The 25,056-nt window shown below is 32.6% G+C and overlaps 3 protein-coding genes across 3 annotated transcripts; 2 read left to right on the top strand and 1 right to left on the bottom strand.

Annotated features, from left to right (window-relative positions):
* Positions 1-575: 575 nt before the first annotated feature.
* LOC134711916 (probable dimethyladenosine transferase) lies at positions 576-14,196 on the bottom strand. The gene is made up of 11 exons (XM_063572906.1): positions 14,003-14,196; positions 11,499-11,572; positions 10,006-10,092; positions 9,013-9,074; positions 8,393-8,536; positions 7,988-8,111; positions 7,422-7,514; positions 3,656-3,720; positions 2,776-2,839; positions 1,574-1,680; positions 576-991 (listed from the first exon to the last, which is right to left on the bottom strand). The coding sequence occupies exons 1-11, from the start codon at positions 14,058-14,060 to the stop codon at positions 949-951; spliced, it is 921 nt and encodes a 306-aa protein (XP_063428976.1). The 5' UTR covers positions 14,061-14,196; the 3' UTR covers positions 576-948.
* A 1,453-nt stretch (positions 14,197-15,649) lies between these two features.
* On the top strand, positions 15,650-18,030 carry LOC134711912 (putative ankyrin repeat protein RF_0381). The gene is made up of 2 exons (XM_063572891.1): positions 15,650-15,659; positions 16,742-18,030. Exon 2 carries the CDS (start codon positions 16,747-16,749, stop codon positions 18,013-18,015), a length of 1,269 nt encoding a protein of 422 aa, XP_063428961.1. The 5' UTR covers positions 15,650-15,659; positions 16,742-16,746; the 3' UTR covers positions 18,016-18,030.
* Positions 18,031-18,400: 370 nt separating this feature from the next.
* LOC134711904 (uncharacterized) lies at positions 18,401-21,708 on the top strand. The gene is made up of 2 exons (XM_063572878.1): positions 18,401-18,688; positions 19,865-21,708. The coding sequence occupies exon 2, from the start codon at positions 19,920-19,922 to the stop codon at positions 21,510-21,512; it is 1,593 nt and encodes a 530-aa protein (XP_063428948.1). The 5' UTR covers positions 18,401-18,688; positions 19,865-19,919; the 3' UTR covers positions 21,513-21,708.
* Positions 21,709-25,056: the final 3,348 nt, after the last annotated feature.

Below are 25,056 nucleotides of genomic sequence, written 5' to 3'. Positions count from 1 at the left end.
CATGAAGTTTCAATGGAACAAAATTTTGGCAAGTGGGTCATAAAACAAGTTTTTAAAATCATATCTTAAGTAACTGCAAATCTGACAACATTGATTTTATAAGTATAAAAAGAACAAAGGAACAGAATTGTTAGGAGAGCAATAGTATAGTAGGAACCTCTATTTATTTTTCCCATGTTGGCTTCAATTATTTAGACAATAAATATTCATAAGTTTATTTTACATGCTATACTGTACAGGGTCAGTTATACAAGTAATCATACATAACAAAAAACAAAAAGGATGAAAATAATAATGGTAAAATTACTGTAAATTCAAAAGATATTGTAATGTTTTTTTATTGCGAAAAATGTGATAGGGTTATAATTGCAATAATTTAAATTCAGATTTTATATAAATTTTTATATAAATTAAACAGGAATTTTCTCAATATCTCAAAAATTAAAATCACATTTTAGTCTGAAATGGCAAAATCGCAATAATAAATGCACACAATAATTTCTGAATTTACTGTATATAGTGATAGCCCATCAAGTGGTGTATAATAAAACGTAATCAGATCATATTTAACAATTATATTAACAGCAAATGTAGTAAGCTATTTCCATATTTTTCTTCTGGTTTTATTGTCTCCACAATACCCAACATGGCCTTTTATTCATACCAAAGAAAATGCATCAATTGTTGAGCTGTTAATACAATTTAATTCAGATAGACAATTTAAATCCTTCAAAGATGAACTTGTATACTGAACATTAGCATAACGTTACTTAATTTCATTTAGTTAATATGTTAATGTACATATTGAGTATATGTTTTATTGTTTGTCTATAAATGTCCAGAAACCTAACAACGGAGGATGATATTTCTGATGCTTTCCTTGGTGTCTTCATTCATTTGAAGGTAGATATCACAGATATGTTGTTGTTGTTTGTGTTTCTTCTTGAATCAGGTAAAATGAAATCCTTCTGTGTTAAAACAATTTAATAACCTGCAAGATATAATATGTATTTACTACAAACCAAGTATAGTTAATGGCCATGGAAAGACAGTGAACGTATAATAAAAATCTAATTAAAATTATAGTATGCTTGTACTCGGGTTGAAAGGCTGGGTTCATGATGTTTTTACTCTTATATAGGATATAGGAAGATGTGGTATGAATGCCAATTAGACAACTTTTCATCCAAGTCACAATTTATAAAAGTACAGATATGATGAGTATAGCTCATTTCAGGAAATCTTAACCGTTAATTCTTCCATTCTGTTTAAAAACCACTGTCCAAGGTTTTGTAGAGTTTTGAGTGCTTATAAAGATGATAAACTTTTTCAAGCTAGGAGATTGTAGTAATGTGTTGTCATTTGTCATCAATGTTTTCAATATCCTTGTCTTTCAGTCTTGTTAAAATAAATTAGCTGCAAATTATTCTTTTACACCGATTCAGCATTACACAAATACCAACCAATCAATCATTTTGTCTCTGACTGATAATTGACTCATTGGCAATAATGCTGTCTCTCCCGACTTTTATATTAATTTAATTAATATTTTAATTACATGACCTTTACATACCCTAGAAAGTCATCAATGTCCATTGTCCTGGCTCTCTTTTTATCATATTCATTTTTCTGTAATAATTCAGCTACTTTTGTTTTCACATCAAAATCTGGAGGAATAGGCTGAACAAAAAAAGAAAATTATTGATTATGTACATAAATTATCAGGTAGCTATGCAAATCTTTAATGAAAGTGGAGTTGTAAAATTTGATAACATAAATACAAAATGATCTAGTATAGCATGATTTAATAAGTATTGTTTCATTGATAAATATTAGATAGCAAGGAGAGCTATTATTTTACAGGATTTATTTTCCATCATCCCGTGAATACTACCACCACTTGATTAGAATTACCAGTTTACATCTAAATAACAGCAGGTACTGTAGATTCTTTAATATTTGATGGATTCCAATTTTCATGGATTTCGTTGAAACATGATAATCAAGAATTTAAATGTAACTAAAATCAAATTTTCTAGAGGAATGTATGCAAATGTTTCAAAAACAATGAATTCATATACATGAATATGCAAGTTTTCATCAATCCATGAAAATTGGTACACACAAAAATAAATGAATCCACAGTAAATTATAAATCAATACCGATTGCAATTACTGACTAATTCACAATGTATGGCATAGTCAGATTGGTGCCACATATCAAATGCTTTGACTGTTATATATCAGTATATGGTCAGATAATGTTTCTGTTTGTAAGAGAGGGTTGTTCCCCTTTTGTCAGTATTTTGTATTTATGTTTGTGATGTCATCTTTGTCTGCTTAAAATGTAGAAATGGAAGCTGATGTGTTTTTATGTGTCTGTATGTAATCGCCTCCAGCCATCCTACCAGAGCTATTCCCCTTGTCTGTAATATTATATTTGCAGAGAAAAATGTGATAAAAAGCTTCAAACAGGTGCAGGATATATTAGATACATTACTTTTGCAAATAAGTCAGGGCTTCATTGAAACATACAAGGTACACAAAGAAGGCACTAAGAAAATAAGGTAACAACATAGATGCAAATATAGAGACCTGCAAACAGTTATAATTAAAACAATGTATTTTACATCCACACATATTGGCAAATTAAATGCTGTGGCATCATCCATCAAGAAGCAATGACTTGTGATTGCTGAGAATATTTAGACAGAAATATGTAATGGACAGAGATAAACAAGTTCATCCCTAGTATGTTTGACTGTATATACTTACAATTGATTTCAGAGAACAACTTGTTTTGTAGTTTTTCTCTAACAATTCTAGAATCTTGGTAAATCTAATAAGATAAACATATAAAATATATAAAATGTGTTTTGAAGTTAGCTGCATATTTGTACATAATTTTATCTGTAAAACAAACATATTCTGGGCTACAATTATTCCTGGTATTGCTTCAGTACCAAAAACAATGGTTGAGAATCTGTGATGTAAATTGCAGCTCAATATGTAGTTTTTGGCTAAAGGTATAGGGGGAGGAATGAGATCTCACAAACATGTTTAACCCCGCCACATTTTTGCGCCTGTCCCAAGTCAGGAGCCTCTGGCCTGTGTTAGTCTTGTATTATTTTAATTTTAGTTTCTTGTGTACTATTTGGAAATTAGTATGGCGTTCATTATCACTGAACTAGTATATATTTGTTTAGGGGCCAGCTGAAGAACGCCTCCAGGTGCGGGAATTTCTCGCTACATTGAAGACCTGTTGGTGACCTTCTGCTGTAGTTTTTTTCTACAGTCGGGTTGTTGTCTCTTTAACACATTCCCCATTTCCATTCTCAATTTTATTTGTCACCTTAAATGTTTTGCTGTTTAAATAAAAGAATGATCTCTCATAGAATCATAGAATATTTATAACATGTTACTCAAGAATTTATTTTTATATTAATTTGTTTGAGTTTTCAAATCATCTACAGAAAAGTAAAAAAAAACATTTGTGGCACTTTTATTTACTTTTAAAAACAGAAAACATAAAATTACTCTATCTGTGGTTCAAGATTTATTGGAACATAGAAAATAAGTTGGAATAGAAAATTTCCTAATTGTTTAAAAAGTACTTATAATCAGTCAACTTCAGTGTAAGCATTTATATACTTACTTAAAGGCAGCACCAAGAGTTTTATTTTTCCTGGAGAAACAAATTCTGACGAGACCATCCCATTCCTACAATCAAAACCCAAATAATGTCATTTATCATTAAAAAATTCAAAGAAATGAGGAACACAGACAATCGTCCTGTCAATGCAAGTTAACAATATAAGAAAAAAGATCTTGTGATCTTGTTTCCAATTTTATTGTCAAAGATATGTTCTCTGTGCTACAGAAACTTCAATTGTTATATCAGACATCTTGTGAAATTTATAACAAAAACTGGCATTTTTAATATTCATAATCAGAAAAGAAATGGATATATTGCTTTCTACTGTTTATATTAAAAAAAAAACTGATTGAATTTGATAATCAGAATCATTCAAATGTTTATATCTACACAATATATCCGTATATAAAGCACCAGAATGAGCATACTTTAAGAAACTGTTCAGGACCCTTAATTAACAGAAACCAATAATAAGTAGACTTTTGACCGTAACACCTGGTTTGTAATAACATGAACAAAATGACAGGTGCAACATGTGGAGCAGGATCTGCTTACCCTTCCGGAGAAACTGAGATCACCCCCAGTATTTGGTGAAGTTCCTGTTGTTTAGTCTTTAGTTTTCAGTGTTTTGTTCTGTGTACTTTTCTTTTTCTTTTTTTATTTTTAACCACGGCATTGTCAGTTTATTTTCTATCTATGAGTTTGACTGTCCCTCTGGTATCTTTCACCCCTCTCTTATGTTAGTCCAAAATTCATAACAGTTCTAGAAAAATTGTTGTGATCAGAGGCAGATTTAGGGGGGAAGGGGGGGGCCTCCCTTTTGAGAAAAAAGTTTGGTTGCTTATATAGGGAATCACTGAAGCATGACGGGAGGGGGGGCCCCTCTTAAGCAGTCAGTGGGCCCCCACTTATGAAAATTTGGATCCGTGACTGGTGGTAGGCATCTATGCACAGTAACCTATAATTGCCTTTATATGTTTTATGTGTTTCCTTTGAACTTGCTTTGATAGTTTTGTCTCCTTGGCGATTGTTCCACATGTCTTTAATTATTCATATGTCTCCTTGATGATCGTTCCACATGTCTTTAATTATTCATATGTCTCCTTGATGATCGTTCCACATGTCTTTAATTATTCATGTCTCCTTGATGATCGTTCCACATGTCTTTAATTATTCATATGCCTCCTTGATGATCATTCCACATGTCTTAAATTATTCATATGTCTCCTTGGTGATCGTTCCACATGTCTTAAATTATTCATATGTCTCCTTGATGATCGTTCCACATGTCTTTAATTATTCATGTCTCCTTGATGATCGTTCCACATGTCTTTAATTATTCATATGTCTCCTTGGTGATCGTTCCACATGTCTTAAATTATTCATATGTCTCCTTGATGATCGTTCCACATGTCTTTAATTATTCATGTCTCCTTGATGATCATTCCACATGTCTTTAATTATTCATATGTCTCCTTGGTGATCGTTCCACATGTCTTAAATTATTCATATGTCTCCTTGATGATCGTTCCACATGTCTTTAATTATTCATATGCCTCCTTGATGATCATTCCACATGTCTTTAATTATTCATATGTCTCCTTGATGATCATTCCACATGTCTTAAATTATTCATATGTCTCCTTGATGATCGTTCCACATGTCTTTAATTATTCATATGCCTCCTTGATGATCGTTCCACATGTCTTTAATTATTCATATGTCTCCTTGATGATCATTCCACATGTCTTTAATTATTCATATGCCTCCTTGATGATCATTCCACATGTCTTTAATTATTCATATGTCTCCTTGATGATCATTCCACATGTCTTTAATTATTCATATGTCTCCTTGATGATCGTTCCACATGTCTTTAATTATTCATATGCCTCCTTGATGATCATTCCACATGTCTTTAATTATTCATATGTCTCCTTGATGATCATTCCACATGTCTTTAATTATTCATATGCCTCCTTGATGATCGTTCCACATGTCTTTAATTATTCATATGCCTCCTTGATGATCATTCCACATGTCTTTAATTATTCATATGCCTCCTTGATGATCGTTCCACATGTCTTAAATTATTCATATGTCTCCTTGGCGATTGTTCCACATGTCTTTAATTATTCATATGTCTCCTTGATGATCGTTCCACATGTCTTTAATTATTCATATGTCTCCTTGATGATCATTCCACATGTCTTTAATTATTCATATGCCTCCTTGATGATCATTCCACATGTCTTTAATTATTCATATGCCTCCTTGATGATCATTCCACATGTCTTTAATTATTCATGTCTCCTTGATGATCGTTCCACATGTCTTTAATTATTCATATGTCTCCTTGATGATCATTCCACATGTCTTTAATTATTCATATGTCTCCTTGATGATCGTTCCACATGTCTTTAATTATTCATATGTCTCCTTGATGATCGTTCCACATGTCTTTAATTATTCATATGTCTCCTTGATGATCGTTCCACATGTCTTTAATTATTCATATGTCTCCTTGATGATCGTTCCACATGTCTTTAATTATTCATATGTCTCCTTGATGATCGTTCCACATGTCTTTAATTATTCATATGCCTCCTTGATGATCATTCCACATGTCTTTAATTATTCATATGTCTCCTTGATGATCGTTCCACATGTCTTTAATTATTCATATGTCTCCTTGATGATCGTTCCACATGTCTTTAATTATTCATATGTCTCCTTGATGATCATTCCACATGTCTTTAATTATTCATATGCCTCCTTGATGATCATTCCACATGTCTTTAATTATTCATATGTCTCCTTGATGATCGTTCCACATGTCTTTAATTATTCATATGTCTCCTTGGTCTCCTTGATGATCGTTCCACATGTCTTTAATTATTCATATGCCTCCTTGATGATCGTTCCACATGTCTTTAATTATTCATATGCCTCCTTGATGATCATTCCACATGTCTTTAATTATTCATATGTCTCCTTGATGATCGTTCCACATGTCTTTAATTATTCATATGTCTCCTTGATGATCGTTCCACATGTCTTTAATTATTCATATGCCTCCTTGATGATCGTTCCACATGTCTTTAATTATTCATATGCCTCCTTGATGATCATTCCACATGTCTTTAATTATTCATATGTCTCCTTGATGATCGTTCCACATGTCTTTAATTATTCATATGTCTCCTTGATGATCTTTCCACATGTCTTTAATTATTCATATGTCTCCTTGGTCTCCTTGATGATCGTTCCACATGTCTTTAATTATTCATATGCCTCCTTGATGATCGTTCCACATGTCTTTAATTATTCATATGCCTCCTTGATGATCGTTCCACATGTCTTTAATTATTCATATGTCTCCTTGATGATCGTTCCACATGTCTTTAATTATTCATATGCCTCCTTGATGATCGTTCCACATGTCTTTAATTATTCATATGTCTCCTTGATGATCGTTCCACATGTCTTTAATTATTCATATGCCTCCTTGATGATCGTTCCACATGTCTTTAATTATTCATATGCCTCCTTGATGATCGTTCCACATGTCTTTAATTATTCATATGTCTCCTTGATGATCGTTCCACATGTCTTTAATTATTCATATGTCTCCTTGATGATCGTTCCACATGTCTTAAATTATTCATATGCCTCCTTGATGATCGTTCCACATGTCTTTAATTATTCATATGTCTCCTTGATGATCATTCCACATGTCTTTAATTATTTATGAATATACACTAACCTGGAAGTTTATAGGTGGTGGAGGATTCCTTGGTTCAATTCTCACTACACTTGATTCTACTTTTGGTGGGGGCCGGAAGTTATTTTTTCCTACCTGTGAAAATAAAGCAGATTGTTATGTCTATTAAGATATGTTTTATGTCTATTACAGTATGTTTTATGTCTATTACAGTATGTTTTAGTGGAAATCATGCACTGTGGATTCATGCAATTTCATGGATTGCTGAAAACTTGCATATTAGTGGACATGTGATTTCGTGGTTTTTGCCAATCTCTGTATACAAAGCCTATTGAAAATATGTCATTTGTTGAACATTTAAATTTGTGGTTCGTCTGAACCTATGAATCCCATAAAAATTGGTATCCAACGAATAATAATGAATTCGCAGTATTACAATTAAAAAGAATGTACAGCATACTTCAAATCTCAACAATTAGCAGTTTGTAGTGACTTTTCCTTTTCTCAGAAACCCAGCTTCTTCCTGATTGTATTAACATTCTATAATTACTCTAGCTGGTGTTCAGTAGAATATAGTAGGCATCTTTAGAAATGTTACCAATACAAACCTTCATTAAATGATCAACTCTGGCTAACAACTGTGTGTTGACAGACAGTCTACAGTATAGCTTGTCTCCTGGCATGGCTACAAGTCGTTGGGCAAACTCTCTTTGGAACATTAACACAGCACATCTACAAATATTAAAAAAGCATTATTAAGAAGAGATACACTTTGTATTTATATGAAAAAACTTGATTATTTATTTATAACACATAATTGCATAAAGGTTAGAACACATGAATACCTCATAGTGGCGTACACATCATTGCACACAGTGCATAAATATATCAGACATGTGACCAATGTAAATATATGAAATGTGAATGAATATATCTTAAGAATAGTGTCACTGTATGTTTCTATATCTAGAGAGATATGTTTTTATTTGCTGCATATTTAACGGATCAATTACCTGAAGAATGGTCTGTGAAGTAGGAGTTTGAATACAAACGGTGATGAGATTTGGTATGGCAAATTAGCTACACACACGTCAAAGAATGGTAACTCCGTCTTCAAAACATCCCCAATCATCAGTTGAAGTTTGTTCTGACTGGGACTATAATAAATTTAAAAGAATAACATTCTTTTATTTTACAATGACTCATTTATATTTTTCAAAACTAGTTTGGTACAAACAAGAAATCTTTGAATTTTTTCATTAAAAGTAAAACAAATGAACATCACTTTTTGATGAATTTGGTTAGAGAATACAGGCTTAATGTTTAATGGCAACAAAAAGTCTATTCTATCAATTCTGGTTATTTTTTTTTAAAGTTTAAAATTCTTTCTGCTGTAAAATAGTTAGTTAATTAGTAACACTAGGTTCTATGTACATGTACTGTAGATTCATTTATTTTCTATAAATGCTTTATAAATTGATATACCCCAATTAGATAAAAAAATACAAATTTCAAGTATAATCAATTAAAAACAAACCCTTGCCCTTGCCTTTTCATTATATTCGAGTTCTATATTATATTTACTCTGACTGTCTATAAATACAGTTATCTTTTAATTTTTACATTAACTTACGTGCTCTGAACTCTTTTTTGTAACTCTGCAGCAAGTCTTGGATCTATTTCACATGCTACCACCTTAATATAAATATATAAATGTATTCAGTTATAAGTATTTATCATTTGACATCTCTATAATCAATCAGTGAGTCTGTATATAACAACTTATTCTTTTTTTTATTTGCCTTATCAAAATATCCATTTTTTTTGTAATCTGGTAATAAAAAAACAACAAACCCTTCAGAGTTTCCATTTACAATTGTTATTTCTCAAGGATCCAATTGTCAGATTGTGATGTTGTTTAATTTTCGATTATAATGAAGTTATCAAACATATGCAGGTCAAATTTAAAACTTTTCAAAATGGCGGGTCACTCCTTAGTTAGGACATGTCTACTATGGATTTGATGATAACTTTTATCTTATGAAAAAAAACCTAGAGGCTCACCTTGGTCTATGTGAATATTAAACAAAGGATACAGATAGATTCATGACAAAATTGTGTTTTGGTGGTGGTGATGTGTTTGTACATCTTAATTTACTGAACATTCTAACTGCTTACAATTATCTCTATCTATAATGAAATTGGCCCAGTAGTTTCAGTAGAAAATGTTAGTAAAAATTTACAAATTTTATGAAAAATGTTAAAAATTTACTATAAAGGACAATAACTCCTAAAAGGGTCAACTGACCATTTCCATAACGTTGACTTATTTGTAAATCTTCATTGCTGAACATTATTGCTGTTTACAGTTTATCTCTATCTATAATAATATTCAAGATAATAACCAAAAACAGCAAAATTTCCTTAAAATTACCAATTCAGGGGCAGCAACCCAACAACAGGTTGTCTGATTCATCTGAAAATTTCAGGGCAGATAGATCTGGACCTGATTAACAATTTTACGCAAAGTGATGAGCAAGTATTTTTTAGCTGTTCATGCAGTTTGCAATAATTCTCTAGAAATGATTCAAGTAAGTTTTTTGCATTGACACCAGCAATAATTTACCTTTTTTGTCTTTTCTAACAATTTAACAGTCATATTACCAGTACCAGGGCCAACTTCTAATACTACATCTGTTGGTCTTAATGCTGCCTGAAATTATACAGTAAAATGTGCTGTTTTAGATGTATTGTCTTAATGTAAATTTAGCATCAACACTCTGATTTAGAATTATTGATACTTAAATAATTATTCTTAACTGCTTAAATATGAACTATTACCTTTTCAAATTAATTCATAAATAATAACAATTAATCAATTTCGATTTACAAACATTTTGCAAGCAAATGATATTTCTGTTTGACCGCTGTTTTTTTTATTTTAAGGGCACATACATGTAACATGTCAAAGTTGATTAAAATGGTGTGTAATCTTTCTTAAAGTCATACAACACATCATTAGTTTTAGTTTCATGATATATCTCAGACCCTGAATTCTGCACTATGTTTAAATCCGAATTGATCACATACATGTAGAATACATATCAAGCCTGTATGTATATGTGTATAATAGTATTTATATGTGTATAATAGTATTTATATGTGTATAATAGTATTTATATGTGTATAATAGTATTTATATGTGTATAATAGTATTTATATGTGTATAATAGTATTTATATGTGTATAATAGTATTTATATGTGTATAATAGTATTCATATGTGTATAATATACTGTTTTCCACTCTGACTTTTTTGTTTTGGCTCACCATGAGATCAGTTAACGTTTGATCTTTTAATAACAGCAGCATTAAGTGTTACCCTTCATCCCTGTACTGCTCATGCTGCTTGTCGGTCTGTCCCATTTTCATTTCCGTACTTTTACTTATAATTGTCCCATTCAAAATTTCAAAACTCATACACAATACTAAGAACCAAAACTCAAAGACAGAGTTTGAATTTGGACAGTGAGTGACTTATGGTTCTAGACTCAAGTTTTGCCCCTTTATGACTTTGAATATTGTATTTTTTTTTAAATTCCAGCCCTTACTATAGTTTGTCTCATCCAAATTTTAAGAAACTCTTACACAATACTAAGAAACACAAAATCCAGAGTTTTTTGTTAAACCTAACCCTAACCCTAACCCTAACCCTTACACATGTCGCGCTGTATCTCAGAAACTGTTCATGCTGTTTATGATTATTGTGGTAAACTCTAAAATAAAATTGAATACTCACCAACAAGTATAACATGTGTATAAAGATCTTAAGATTGATTGATATTACTAAGAAGTGTGTAAACTTAAAAGCAACATGTGAAAAAATACACCTCTGTTTTAGTTACAAAGTCTTAAAACTCAAAAAGTTTTAATCTTATTTTCACCAAAAAGTATACAGATCGTTTGACCATCATAAGATACAACTATTTTAAGCATGTTAAGTTTCATGAAATTTGGATTATTCGTTCTCAAGTAACGGTGTGACATGATTACTCTAGACAGACAGACGGACATTTGTATACCATAATATGTCTTGTCAAAATTTTGGCTAAGATTTTACCTTTTCAACCATACTTGTGACAATTAATGGATTCTTTAGAATATGCTGCCCAAAGTCTTTGTTGAAATTAATTCCTGGAATTAAAACAAAAAAATGTATACTAGTATCTATATATATATATATGAAACAGTTCCACTGGATGTATGTAGTTCAACTGTATTTACATTAACAACTACAATGTATGTCATGGCTGTATGTACAAAGGAAAAATTAAGAAACATGAGAAAATTAAGAAAAGTATTCAACAAAAACATCCTTATAAAATTGAGAATGGAAATGGGGAATGTGTCAAAGAGACAACAACCCGACCAAAATAAAAAAACACAACAGCAGAAGGTCACCAACAGGTCTTCAATGTAGCGAGAAATTCCCGCACCCGGAGGCGTCCTTCAGCTGGCCAACAAAAACATCCTTATACATGTTTATATATCATTCAATGCTTAAGGTTTTTTGGTCATTTATGGGTGGATTTGGCATGCATAAATAAGAATTCAGAAATAAGAACGGATGAATGAGGTTGTTTAATATGATTTATGCCTTATTGTTCTTCTTCATGTTCTTTGTTAAACATTGTTAAATGTTTGTTTTTATTGTGATTAAAATACTGGCATTACTTGTACATCCTGTCGTTATTGTTTATGATATTCTTTATTTCTTGTCTTTCATTTTTGCTAACGTGCTTTGTCTAAATGTCTTTTGGTGTTACTTTGATACATATATAGCGAGGCTCTATACTCATGTATCCTGTTATTGAGGTAATGTAAATCTTGTTTGTTGCTTGTTGGTTTTTTTTACTATGTGCTTTGTCTATATGCCTCTTTATATTTCTTTGTCATTGTCAATACCATGGAATTTGACGTGACTGCCATACAAGTGAGAGGTTTAGCTAGCTATAAAACCAGGTTCAAACCACATTTTCTTCATATAAAAATGCCTGTACCAAGTGTAACCGGAGAGCATGTATCTACTCTAAAAATTCATATCGTCACCACTGGGATTGGAACCTTGGTCGTCTGCGTGACAGTCAGTGCGTTAACCAACTGAGTCAAAGAATCAATTCCCTAGTTCAGTTGATTAAGACTGGCTTCATATGTAAATTATGTTCTACCTGTACTGAGGGGAAGCAACCCTGCTACACTATTCCCCCACCACAAGAGTCATCATATCTTTATATATGACTCTAAACAACACAAACCCTGGCTATACAGCAGAAATCATCGTGGATTTTTTAGTCGGGCGCCAAATGTAACCGGAGAGCATGTATCTACTCTACAAATTCATATCGTAACCACCGGGATTCCAACCCTGATCATCTGCTTGAGAGTCAGTGAGTTAACCCACTGAGCCAAAGAATTGATTCCCTAGCTCAGTTGATTAAGACTGGCTTTTTATGTTCTACCTGTACTGAGGAAGCAAGTTAACTCGTACCAACAGAAACTCGTACCAAAAAAGTTAACTCGTACCACTTGGATGTCGTACCACTGCAAACTCGTACCATCAAAAATATATTAAAAATTACGAATATTTTATGTTATTTATTTTGTAAACTTAATAAAATTAATGTTGAATTACTTGAATTTTATACTGGATTTTATAGACAAAAATACGAATGTTTTTCTAAAAAGCTTTATTTTTCAAGCTGATATTTCAAAGTAGTTACATGTATAATCCAGAAGAAAGAAAAAACATTGCTTTAACTGTACCTTAAGTTGAATATCTATATCCAAATTAAATTAATTAATGCTGTAATCCATGATCACAAATTGAATGGTATGTTTACAATTGTTGAAAGTCATGTGCTTTTTGGTGGGAAAATTCGGGAACTGGAAACGGCTACATTTCAATGTAACTTGTTATTTATAAAAAGTAAGAATTTCATTTTGGAAATCATTTTGATTAAGTGCTAGGATTTATGCATGAAAAATTAATTTGGAATGATTAAAAATTAAATTCAATAATAATCAGTAAAAGTTTTAAAAAAGTCAAAGGAGACAACAAAGCAAATCTGCCACGGTATTTTCTATCCAATAGACAGGGAACATTAGCTGCAAATTGGTCATTGTACTTTCAAATTATATCATTTTACAGACTTGAGAGGTATTGAGTGAAAGTAAATTACATACATCAATAAACACCATTTAAATAAGTTGGTACGAGTTAGCAGTGATACAAGTTTGCATTGGTACGAGTTTTTGTTAAGTGGTATGAGTTTACAATGGTACGGGATAACTATAATTCTGTACTGAGGGGAAGCAACATCGTTATACAAGTCAGGAATATGACAGTTGTTATCTATACGTTTGAAGTGTTTGAGAATTTGATTTTTGCCGTTTGATTACGGATTTCCCTTATAAGTTTTCTTCGGAGTTTAATATTTTTCTTTTTTTTTAGGTGATTTTATTGAAAACAAGGAATTTTATTTTTCCCCGACATGTCTTGTGTTTCAGCAACATCCATTATTAGTACCCTTAACAATATGTAACTTGACATTATTGTATACGTACCTTGCTTTTGGACAGCCTGGTGCTGTCTAGATTTTTTAACAGTCTTTTCTTTTGGCATTTTTGATCTTTCACAATCCACGTGTGTGATTGTTTACATTCAAACGGTGATAGGTGTAAATATACCTAATAATATAGTAACAAACATGTCATGTGTTTCATTTTCTCTGGTCTGAGTTTGAATATGTCTTTATTACAAAAAAGTGCTGTTTTAAAGGAAACCGAATAAAAATAATGACCGCCAGTTTGTTAAAATAGGCGAACCAGTCTAATCAACCTTTGGACTGATTTTTCCGCATCACCTTCTTTTTTTAATTTAAGGGTCAACGTCGGTAATATTCCGTACCGTGTTTTAAATTACTATTGCAATTATTTGCCGTAAACATTACAATTATTGTCTTTTACTGTACAGTGTTTTAGTACCTTAACGGTAAGTTGATTTCAATTCACATTTGGATATGTGTAGGCACTATCGTTTCAAGATATTAAATTAAATTTAAAATGTTTAAATACACTGTGGTGCCGTTAAGAACCGAATAATTCAAGTAGAAATCTTAAACTGCAACGAACATTTATAAAGTATAGCTGTCAGATACACATGAATTTTGTTTTCATTGTAACTTGTAATGGTATTTATCATTTCTAAATGCCTGGCTATTTTGTTTAATTGTTAACGTATGATCTGAGATTTACCGGTATGTAAAGATTGCACTAGCAGCGTACACCAAGTCACCATACGGTTACCCATATACTATCATCCTGTATATGCATGGGCTCAATACATATACATATATATATATATATATATATATATACTAGAACACACCCGTGATATCATTACACACACAAAAAAAATGACAAAAAGATTAGGAGCAATTTTTTTAATGAGACAAAAAGTTATAAAGAACTAATAGAGGAATTAATTGTGGTCTGTGGCCTACAGATAAGGGATAGGTAACAGGTGAATATACTATTGGTATCGGTATCGGACTCGACCCGGAACTTCCTAATTATTCGAAATATTAATTACGCGGAAAACAAAAGAGACTGGAGTGGTGTAATTTTTAATCTACACCTTTGTACTATATTAGTTATATATAAAGTTTAATTCTTTGATTCGTCGTTTTTACGTGATGACGGCTGACAAATTGGACCTCGTAATTTTAGTATTATAGATATATATATATATTTTACAAGTAAGAAGATTATTGATCTAAGATGCTTGTGGTGTAGTGGTTAGTGCATCGGACTACTAACACAAAGGTTCCTGGTTCCATTCCCGTTTGGGATGAAAATTTCAGGAACTTAATTTTAGGCTCTCCATTGACACCATATGCGAGTATGGTCTTGAGGAAACGATGATAGTCCGTCGGAAGGGGACGATAAATGGCTGACCCGTGTTAAGAGACAGCCATATCTCTTGCACGTTAAAGACACCCTTGTAGATTTCGAAAAAGAGTAGGCTAATGCCGCTACAAGGCAGCACTCGCATGCGCAAAGTGGAAAGGGATTAATATAAGTTGCAAAACTTGTTTCCCAATTCACTGTAAATAAATAAATATGTTTAAACTAAGATGCTTCTTGGAATATATATACTGAAATGTTATATTGACCAAGGATTGTAGCAATGCTGGTAATTTCATAACGCGGATTGCATACCGTGAGGAGTTCAGTCACTAGATGGTAAAATACGTGACGTTCTTTTCATGAATTCGGCTTGTACTTTTTTATTTATCAAGTTACACTATGTCATATACATTGTATACTGATTCGTAGAAAAATATTAATGTCCCGATTGAGGGCTCAAAATGGCACACATTTGACGATTTCATAATTTAAAATTAAACAAATAATATTTTAAAAAAAAAAAAAAAATTCTTCATTGAAAAATTTGAAGGAGCTTTACTTTTTTTTTTTTTATATATATAATATACACTGCAAGTATGACTGATTACAAAGAAGGGCCTACAGTACCAACGTCTGTATACTGAAAACGGAAAACAAAGATACGATGAAAATAACGAAAACAACGGTACATAAACCATAGAACTAAACCAGTTTGTGACATCAGACAAATGTTTTTACCGTATTTCAGTAAATTCAACCCGCTTTGGCCACAAATTCTGCCTGAAAACTTTATTACTTGCATAATTGTCTAATGGTAGCACCGAATATACATTCATATAGTTTGCTTTCCAAATCACTAGTGTTCGGCGGTCGCCTCTTTTTGTCGGCTGAAGGGTATATACATACGTCATGTACGTCGCGTAATATGTAATTACAGTCGGTGACCTATAGTTGTTAATGCTTGTGTCATTTTGGTCTTTTGTGGATAGTTGTCTCATTGGCAATCATACCACATCTTCTTTTTTTATATAGTCAGTGACTTCATGAACTATTAAAGTCACCCCTCCTAAATTTTTAAACTAAAATTATGAAAAAAAGGTTCGGAAAACAAAACTATCATCGGCAACATCACGATGTGGAGTTATCTAAGCGAATTTGTATGTTCTTTTCTAAAACTGTTTTTTTTTCATGTCCATGAACGCTTTCCCAACTTTATGGCACATAGCTTCTAAATTTTATTTGATTCTCTACTCTGCCTCTTTTTGATATCATAAACATGTTTTGCGCAAACTGAAATCAGATATATAACTTGTCAGGTTTTCCTGCGCATGCATGTATATGTGCAACCTATATAAGTCATTGTATTTTTAAATGAAAAATACTATTTATTTTTAGATAAAATGGCCTTCGACTTACTGCTAACAGCAATACATAATGGTGACCGAGAACAAGTGGAATACATTTACCTCCAGGAAAAGGCCGATAACGACCCTGACTTTTCATTCAATTATACGGACAATGTCCGAACACCTCTTTGTGCAGCTGCTGCATCAGACAACATAGACATTGTAAGGCTACTACTCTCCTATGGGGCTAATCCTAATTTACGTATTGAGATGGACGGTACCATGCCTCTGCATTGCGCATGCGATAAAGAGCAAAGATGTAACGCCAATACGAGTATTGTAAAGGAATTGATAGATGCTGAGGCTTATATAGACCAAGAACATGCTGGAGGTCAGGCTCCGATTCATTTAGCATGCTCCAGGGAGAATATTGAGATTGTAGAATGTTTGTTAGAGGAGGGTGCTGATTGTGACTCACTCAATAGGGATACTGGTGAAACTACACTTGTGATTGCCTGCTCTCTTGGAAATCTTGAACTCATTAATATATTGGCTAAATATGGATGTCGTATCGACTATCCTAATAACATGCCACTCATCACGTGCATTAGCAGGGGGAAAATTCCGGCCGTGAAACTACTCTTGGAAAAAGGAGAGGATATTCATAAGCGAGCGGGTGATTATTTAAGTTATGCTTGTGACTTTAACCACAAAGACATGATGGACTACTTGAGAACTTTAGGAATAGATGTAAACAGCCGTAGAACATCAACCGTTTTTGAACTAGCACCTTTGCATGTCGCATGCATGTCAAGGTCAATTGAACTGAGAGTTGTTGAGAAGCTGCTGTCTTGGGATGCAGATGTATCAATACCTAGTGCAACAGGAGAAACTGCTCTGCATTATGCAGCACAAAATTTAGATATAAATAAAGTTCAGATTTTGATACTCCATGGAGCTAACGTTAATGCTGTAGATGATATAGGACTGACACCTCTTACTGCAGCTCTCACCTCCATCTTAGATCCCACTCTAATCTTTAACATTACTAAGTTGTTTTACGCAGCAGGGACTAAAATATCCAAGGAAACTGTGGATACAATTGAAAAACACCACGCTGACAAGCTGGATTGTCTGAAAGACTCCATAGAAATCTTAAATATGTACACAACTAATCCTCACACTCTAAAGGATACATGTAGGATAAAGATCAGAAGTATTCTGGGGGAAACATGTAACAAAAATGTATCTAACTTACTTTTGCCAAATCAAATAACAAATTATTTAAATTTTGGATATATATTTATACCTGATATTTCTTAAACTTTGTTCAAGACGTGAAGTTTTGTCATTCATAAATAATGAATTTACAGAACATTCAAACATGTGCACGTCTTTACACTGTAAAGTTGTTCGGCGTATTCTTGGAATAAACATTTTTATGTTGTTGTTTTGTTTCGTTCACATGTAAAAGATTACAACAATAGACCCGTCTGTATGTATTTGACCATAAAGGATCAGCTGTATTCAATATTTGATCATCGGCATTAATGCACGACAACAAAATATTTTACAAAACACATTGAATTGCTTCCTCCAAATTGTTTTTTAAGTTATAATGCTTGGGTGGTCAGTTATATCCAAATCCTTACTATTTGTAGTCTCCAAATCTATAATAAGATAATATATTCCATTTTAACAAACATATTTAAAAGGTTAAGGCCTTATACTTGAATAGGTTCGAATCAGATCATGCACTCCTCATTAAAGTCATTAAAATAATTACGGCATATTTAACCCCCTATACAGGCTTTGAGCCAAACTTGTTAGATAATGATTCATATTTTAAATAACAATGTTGTTTTGAATTTTACAAGCCGTACACACCTTCAATGTAGAAAATATATACCGTATCACAACTTCTCGGATTTACCTCATCTTTATTTGAACATGTATGCTGATTACAGCTTGGATAACGAGTATCAAGAAAGATAACGTAAGTGTCTACTTTCATTAGGTCTAAATGGGGTAAAAAACCCTAGTATTATTATATATTGTAGTATTTTTTAAACGTTTAAGTTTACACATAGCATGGGTTGAAAATCCGAAAAAAAAGATCATTATCGGGTATAGATAACATCTCTATAAACTGCTATTAAACCATTTAAATAGCAAACCAACTTGTATGCATTTTCATTTTACCACACAGTTAACTTGTATTTAAATTACTCTAAAAAAAAAAAAAAAAAAAAAAAAAAATAGTGTATAATAAACGTGGTTACTGCGTTAAACGATTCATTGTGTAAAATATAAGAGAAAGAAAGAAAACAAGAGTAGTCTTCAACGAAATAAAAAGATTTCGAGTGAAATAAAGTCTCATTTGTTTAACCTACTACGGATGTAGCGAATTGAGCCAAAGACGTCATAATTCAGGCCCACTTAAGAATATATAGCTTATGATATTTATCATTAAGATTGAGTATACATATTTCACCCTTCCAATTTGATATGTTATAGTGGGCCTTTCTATGTTGTAATGTTATTCCGTTGTTTCAGAAAAGGGGAAAGGTTTGGTACCATTAAAACGTGTAATCCCGCTGCAATTGTTTGCATCTGTCATAAGTCAGGAATCTAGTTTTCCGTGGTTGTCGTCTGTTAATGTGGTTCATAAGTGTTTCTTGTCTCGGTTTTTATATAGATTAGACCGTTGGTTTTCCCGTTTGAATGGTTTTACACTAGTAAATTTCGGGGCCTATTATATAGCTTCCTGTTCGATGTGAGCCAATGCTTCGTGTTGAATGCCGCACTATGACATTGGTCTTCAACATGGAGCCTTGGTTCATACCGAACAGGAATCTATAAAGGGTTTGTTTTCTTGTTATGCACAAGTATGTCGATGGAGAAGAGGTTACTAGTATTTCTTGTATACACTTTAAATAGTATCCTTTCATTTCAATTTAGGATTTAGAATACGACGAAATATCTCTTTTCTAGTTTGGAATTTCTACACTTTAAAGTAAATGTAAAAAACTCATCAGATCGATACAAAGCAGAAAACATCAAACAAAATGGACGTGGCAGCGTATCTTTACATCCCACAAAATAAGATACTATGTATAAATTTGAATGGTATCTATTGGTCAACAATTGTATTTTATTTTTCTATTTTCAGCATACTTGATTAAGTAAATGATTTCTAACTAGGCTAATTTTGCAAAATTATTTTAATGGAGACCAAATTAAGCGATGGGTCAATTGAGAACACATGCTCCAGTGTTTACCTTGAAAGCTGTGCTGACACACTCTGCATACAACACGAGCAAATTGTATGCAATAAATGCCTAAGCAATAAACATAACAAGTGCATGACTTTAACCCTATCAAGTGCATTAGAATCTGTTGATTTACATTCAACTCTTCAAAATATACAGGAGCGTACTAAGTTATTAAACGCCTCAATAACAACCTACATAAAGACCAAAGAAGAGAATATTTTACTGCTCAAACAAAAGTCAAAAGAGATCAAAGAAGAAATAAGTTCATTTCGTCAAAGAATAATACAAACTTTAGATAACATGGAAAGGGATGCTTATTTATCTATTAATAATGAGATAGGGAGGATGATTAACATTGCTAAAATGGACGAACAAAATCTTTTGATTCAGAAATCAAAGATTGAGCCTTTGCAGCAATGCGTTCAAGAACTACTTATACATAAAATAAATGAGAAATCATTCCGTAAACTACTTGAAGCCAGCGGAATTCAAAAAGGCATAGCTAATTTTCTAAGCAGTAATAACAGACTCGGGCAAAAACAAGATGCAGATTTTCAATGGGATGGTTTAATCAGTGAACTTCAAGAGAAATATTTGATACCAACTTTTGGACAGCTTATACCAAAAGTATCCTTGACGAATGAAGAGATATCGGATATTGACAGTTGTATTCCAAAGGGACCCGTTATCGAACTATATCGAAGTAACGATCACTGTATCGATAACAAAGACATCATTATAGATAATAAGTGCTCGATAAAAAGAAAAAGTTTAGTTTTGAAATCTAGTTTTGATACTTTGGACATAGAAGTTAACGTTCAAATAAATCGTGGTTGCTTTATTTCAAATAACCGGGTTCTGTTGAAAGACATGAAAAATTCGTATATATTATATCTACTGAACGTTGAAGATAAAACATTTCAGAAGCTATGTTTAAAGCATGAAGCCCTTGATATTGCAGTTTTCGATTCTTCACGAGCAGTGGTAACACTACGAGAAGGTGGGATACAGGTTATTAACATACCCTCACTAACACTGGGGGAACGAATAAGATGTGACGGCTCGTTTTATGCTGTAGCATGCATGAACAAGAAAATATTCGTTAAAACATCTTATCGAAAACTAACCATCTTAGACATTACAGGCAATTATCAGAAAACATTAGAAACAGAGTATGCAATTGACTACATGTGTGCCAATAAAAATATCATATATTGCACTAATTATTGTAAAAACCGAGTATTTGGTGTGACCACGGAAGGAAGTACTGTTTTTAGTTATGAACTAACTTCCATGAAAGGACCAGTTGGTGTGACCGTGGACAAACGTGGTTTGGTTTATGTTGCTGGGTGGTTATCAAACAATATTCACCAATTTGATGAAGAAGGCAATTTATTGACGATTATTGGAACAGAGAAGGATGAGATTTACCGACCAATGGGTCTGTCTTATAATTCAGAAGAGGACTGTTTGATGGTTATAAATAAGGGTTGTATTTCTATTTCTGTGTATGATATTATGTATAGTGACACAATCGGCCATTAATTATACTATTAAAGAAAGTGTCTTGCTCTATAAATCTATACGTAATAATTTTATTAAACTTTTTTGAATAGGAAATTCTTAAGACGATACTATAGCTATGCATATTGGATGTTACCCATGAATTGTGGAAATACGTAAATTTAATTTGAAACAAGTTGTGTATGCTACATTATTTGAAGTGACTTTACAACACATTTTGATGGAATTTGTCATGGAATTTAATGTGACTGTCATACAAGCGAGAGGTTTAGCTAGCTATAAAACCAGGTCCAATCCACCATTTTCTATATAAAAAAATGCCTATACCAAGTCAGGAATATGACAGTTGTTGTCCATTCGTTTGATGTGTTTGAGAATTTGATTTTGCCATTTAAAGGGACTGTCCGTTTTGAATTTTCCTAGGGGGTTCAGTATTTTTATGATTTTACCTTTTACCTAGTACAAGTCTTTCTACTTTTAAAAATTTCAGTTCAAGAAGATAAAGTAATAAACATGAATTTTAATGTTTTTCTTTGAAAACAGTACAAAACGTACACACAAATGAAGGGTCAATTATATTATATGAAAGCGAAACTGACATCCTTTATCAATCGGAATCTTCAAAGGATTGAACAACCATTCCTAAACATGCTTGTCCCTTTTATCATTATAAAGGATCGCGTTGCTTGCAAGAAAAAAGCACTTCCTTACTTTTGAAGTTTCGATATGTGCAAAATTGAATGTCTAGTACATGCACATCCGTTGTATAATTCATTTGCAAACTTTTTGTATCGAACAGCTGAAGTACAGTTAAGTGTGTCTCTAGTGCGTTATACTTATAGAACTTGACATCTAGTTTTATTTTACATCTCGTATACATACGTGATCCAATGTGTGTTATTGAAACTAATGTGAGAACATAAAATGAAAAGTTTTTCAAATAAAACAAAATAAACAAAAGTGAAAATATAAATAGTCTTGACACATATCGAAACAAATAAAAACAGACGAAATTATAATATCACATAAAAATTCAGAAAGGAAATGGGGAATGTGTCAAAGAGACAACGACACGACCAAAGCAGAAAATGGATTTAGATCAAGACCGAATCGTTTTATAACAACCACAAGGACAATACACGACTAGCGGCACGGGACTTCTGCGCTTTTTCATAGGACATTTGCACTTTTTTATTTGGACACTTGCGCTTCAAATCATAGGACATTTGCGCTTTTAAAAAAGGACATTTGCGCTTTTTACATAAGACATTTGTGCTTTTGCAATATTTGGTTTTTATGACTATTCGTCCTCTTTCATCCGGACTTGGGACTGGCAGTTTTAACCTGGTAGAGTTAAAGTCATATTTTCCTTTATGGTCATAAGCATCAAAATCACTTCATAGCACATTTCATAGAACATTCATGTCATAGCACTGTTACATATATTTAAAGATTGTATAGAGCTAAAAGTAAATATTTTAAAGACTTTAAATCACGTATAGTCATCACAGATCAGTTTTCGCTTGATATCTGATGTCAAAAGAGTGAACAAATTTAGCCCTTCCTATCTGTTCTGACTGGTATTGCGCCAAAATTTCAAATAAATAATTAAGTTTCTCTTTCTCAATTCTTGACTGGGGTGCCTGTTCATCATTAGAACGAATCTTAATGTAATTCTCCGACTGTTGTTAAATGATACTCTTTAAATATATATTTGAAAAATAAATTTGATGAGTTGAGTAGAACTGTTCATTATAGTGGACATGGAAGGATTCTGGACCATTTGTCTTACTTCAATGAATTGATAAATGCATGTTTAAGTTAAATTCATTTGCAGGTAGACGACATTAAGGAAAAAGCGCAAATGTCCGGTCAATTTATTACAGGTGAATCAAAATTAAAAGCGCAAATGTCCATAGTATTGGAAGCGCAAATGTCCTATCGTTTTACAGGTAAAAAAGCGCAAACGTCTTGTGCCCACGACTAGGCCATCCCATAATTAATCGTGGTGACCGAAATGTTTTGAACTATATGATATAATTGAAAGTAAAGAGGGCGAAAGATACCAGAGGAACAGTCTTACTCATAAATCGAAAATAAACTGACAACGTCATGGCTACAAATGAAAAAGACAAACAGACAAATAATAGTACACAAGAAACAACATAGAAAACTAAAGACTGAGCCATACGAACCCCACCAAAACTGGGGGTGATCTCAGGTGCTCCGGGAGTGTTTTCATATCCTGCTTCACATGTGGCACCGGTCGTGTTGCTCATGTTATTACAAACCCGATAAATAGTCCAATTCGGTAGATCACATTTAATGAAAAGGGAAGGGCATTGTAGCTACGACGTAAGAAACATATCACGAGTTTGAGCATAGAGTTGAAGAACCAGGAGTATGCCAAAGAACGTCTTGTCTTTTTTCTAAAAAAATGTTATTCGGAAGGTACCAAGACCTTGATGATAAATATTCCGTATCCACTTTACAAATAGTACATGATGGTCTTCATGTATAGATTCTGCGTACTGAAGTTGTTTATCATCTTAATATTGTTATATTGTTCTTTAATTGTCTTTATTCTATTATTAATATTACTATTAGTGTTTGGTCTGTTTTCTGTGATATCCATTTAACGTGGCACGGTACTTATACATCAGGTCAATGTGAAGCAATGAATGTGATTTTAAATTTTGATTGATGCTTTTTGTGCTTTTTTGTTAAATATTCGTTTGGTTTGAGATTGTGCCACAATGATGACTGCGGAAATCATATTTTGACTATTTCAGCAGTAAAATGTCTGTTTTGTTCACGCATCGTTGTACATATAACTGTATTTTATTCGACTGTCATACAAGTGAGAGTTCGGCGCTGAAAATCCATGTTTAATCCACCATTTTCTACATTTGAAAATGCCCGTACCAAGTCAGGAATATGACAGTTGTTGTCCATACGTTTGATGTGTTTTGTCATTTGATTTTGCCGTTTGATAAGGGACTTTCCGTTTTGAATTTTCTTAGGAGTTTAGTATTTTTGTGATTTTACTTTTTATCCGATATCATCTATGAAACGGTTATTCCATAATGGTCAACCAACTCGTGATGGCGTCCGTAAATTTTTCGAAGGGAGGATTTCAACTTCCTCATTTGGAACCCTTGGTTTGATAGCTTCCTTGTTAGCAGCAATCCTCTATTAAGGAAACTATGATCTAAATTAAAGCGTATCGATTGGGAGATATATACTCCGTATGCAGGCGCTACGGGAATGTTGCTACATAGAAATGGAAAGTTCACAATTGGGAAGTTTGTCGCAAAGTTTTGTTTTCAACCTACCCTCATAATTTCTAGATATAAGCCTAGATAACCAGACTCAAGCTGGCAGCCACTTTTATCGGCCAATCAAGATAGCAGCCACTTTTTTCCAGCAGCCAATTTTGACAATATGTCTAAAAACCAAAAAACTGCATAAGACTCAAACGTTCCAAAAATCGCTAAATCTTAGTTAAATATAATTTAACAGCGGAATTCGACAGTTTCGCGGCTTGAACTTAATTTAAAAGCAT

Source organism: Mytilus trossulus, chromosome 1 (assembly GCF_036588685.1).
Source record: "Mytilus trossulus isolate FHL-02 chromosome 1, PNRI_Mtr1.1.1.hap1, whole genome shotgun sequence".
NCBI classification, from domain to species: Eukaryota; Metazoa; Mollusca; class Bivalvia; order Mytilida; family Mytilidae; genus Mytilus; species Mytilus trossulus.
This window is presented reverse-complemented; position numbering and strand designations above follow the sequence as displayed.

Bases quoted from the DNA above. Each gene is read 5' to 3' on its own strand.
- LOC134711916 (XM_063572906.1), bottom strand. From the start codon at position 14,060: ATGCCAAAAGAAAAGACTGTTAAAAAATCTAGACAGCACCAGGCTGTC. The intron at 1,681-2,775 runs GTAAGTATATAC...TTTTTTGTTCAG, and splicing joins GTTGTTCTCTGAAATCAATT to CCTATTCCTCCAGATTTTGA. The intron at 992-1,573 runs GTATGTAAAGGT...TATATCTTGCAG, and splicing joins GACATTGATGACTTTCTAGG to GTTATTAAATTGTTTTAACA.
- LOC134711912 (XM_063572891.1), top strand. From the start codon at position 16,747: ATGGCCTTCGACTTACTGCTAACAGCAATACATAATGGTGACCGAGAA.
- LOC134711904 (XM_063572878.1), top strand. From the start codon at position 19,920: ATGGAGACCAAATTAAGCGATGGGTCAATTGAGAACACATGCTCCAGT.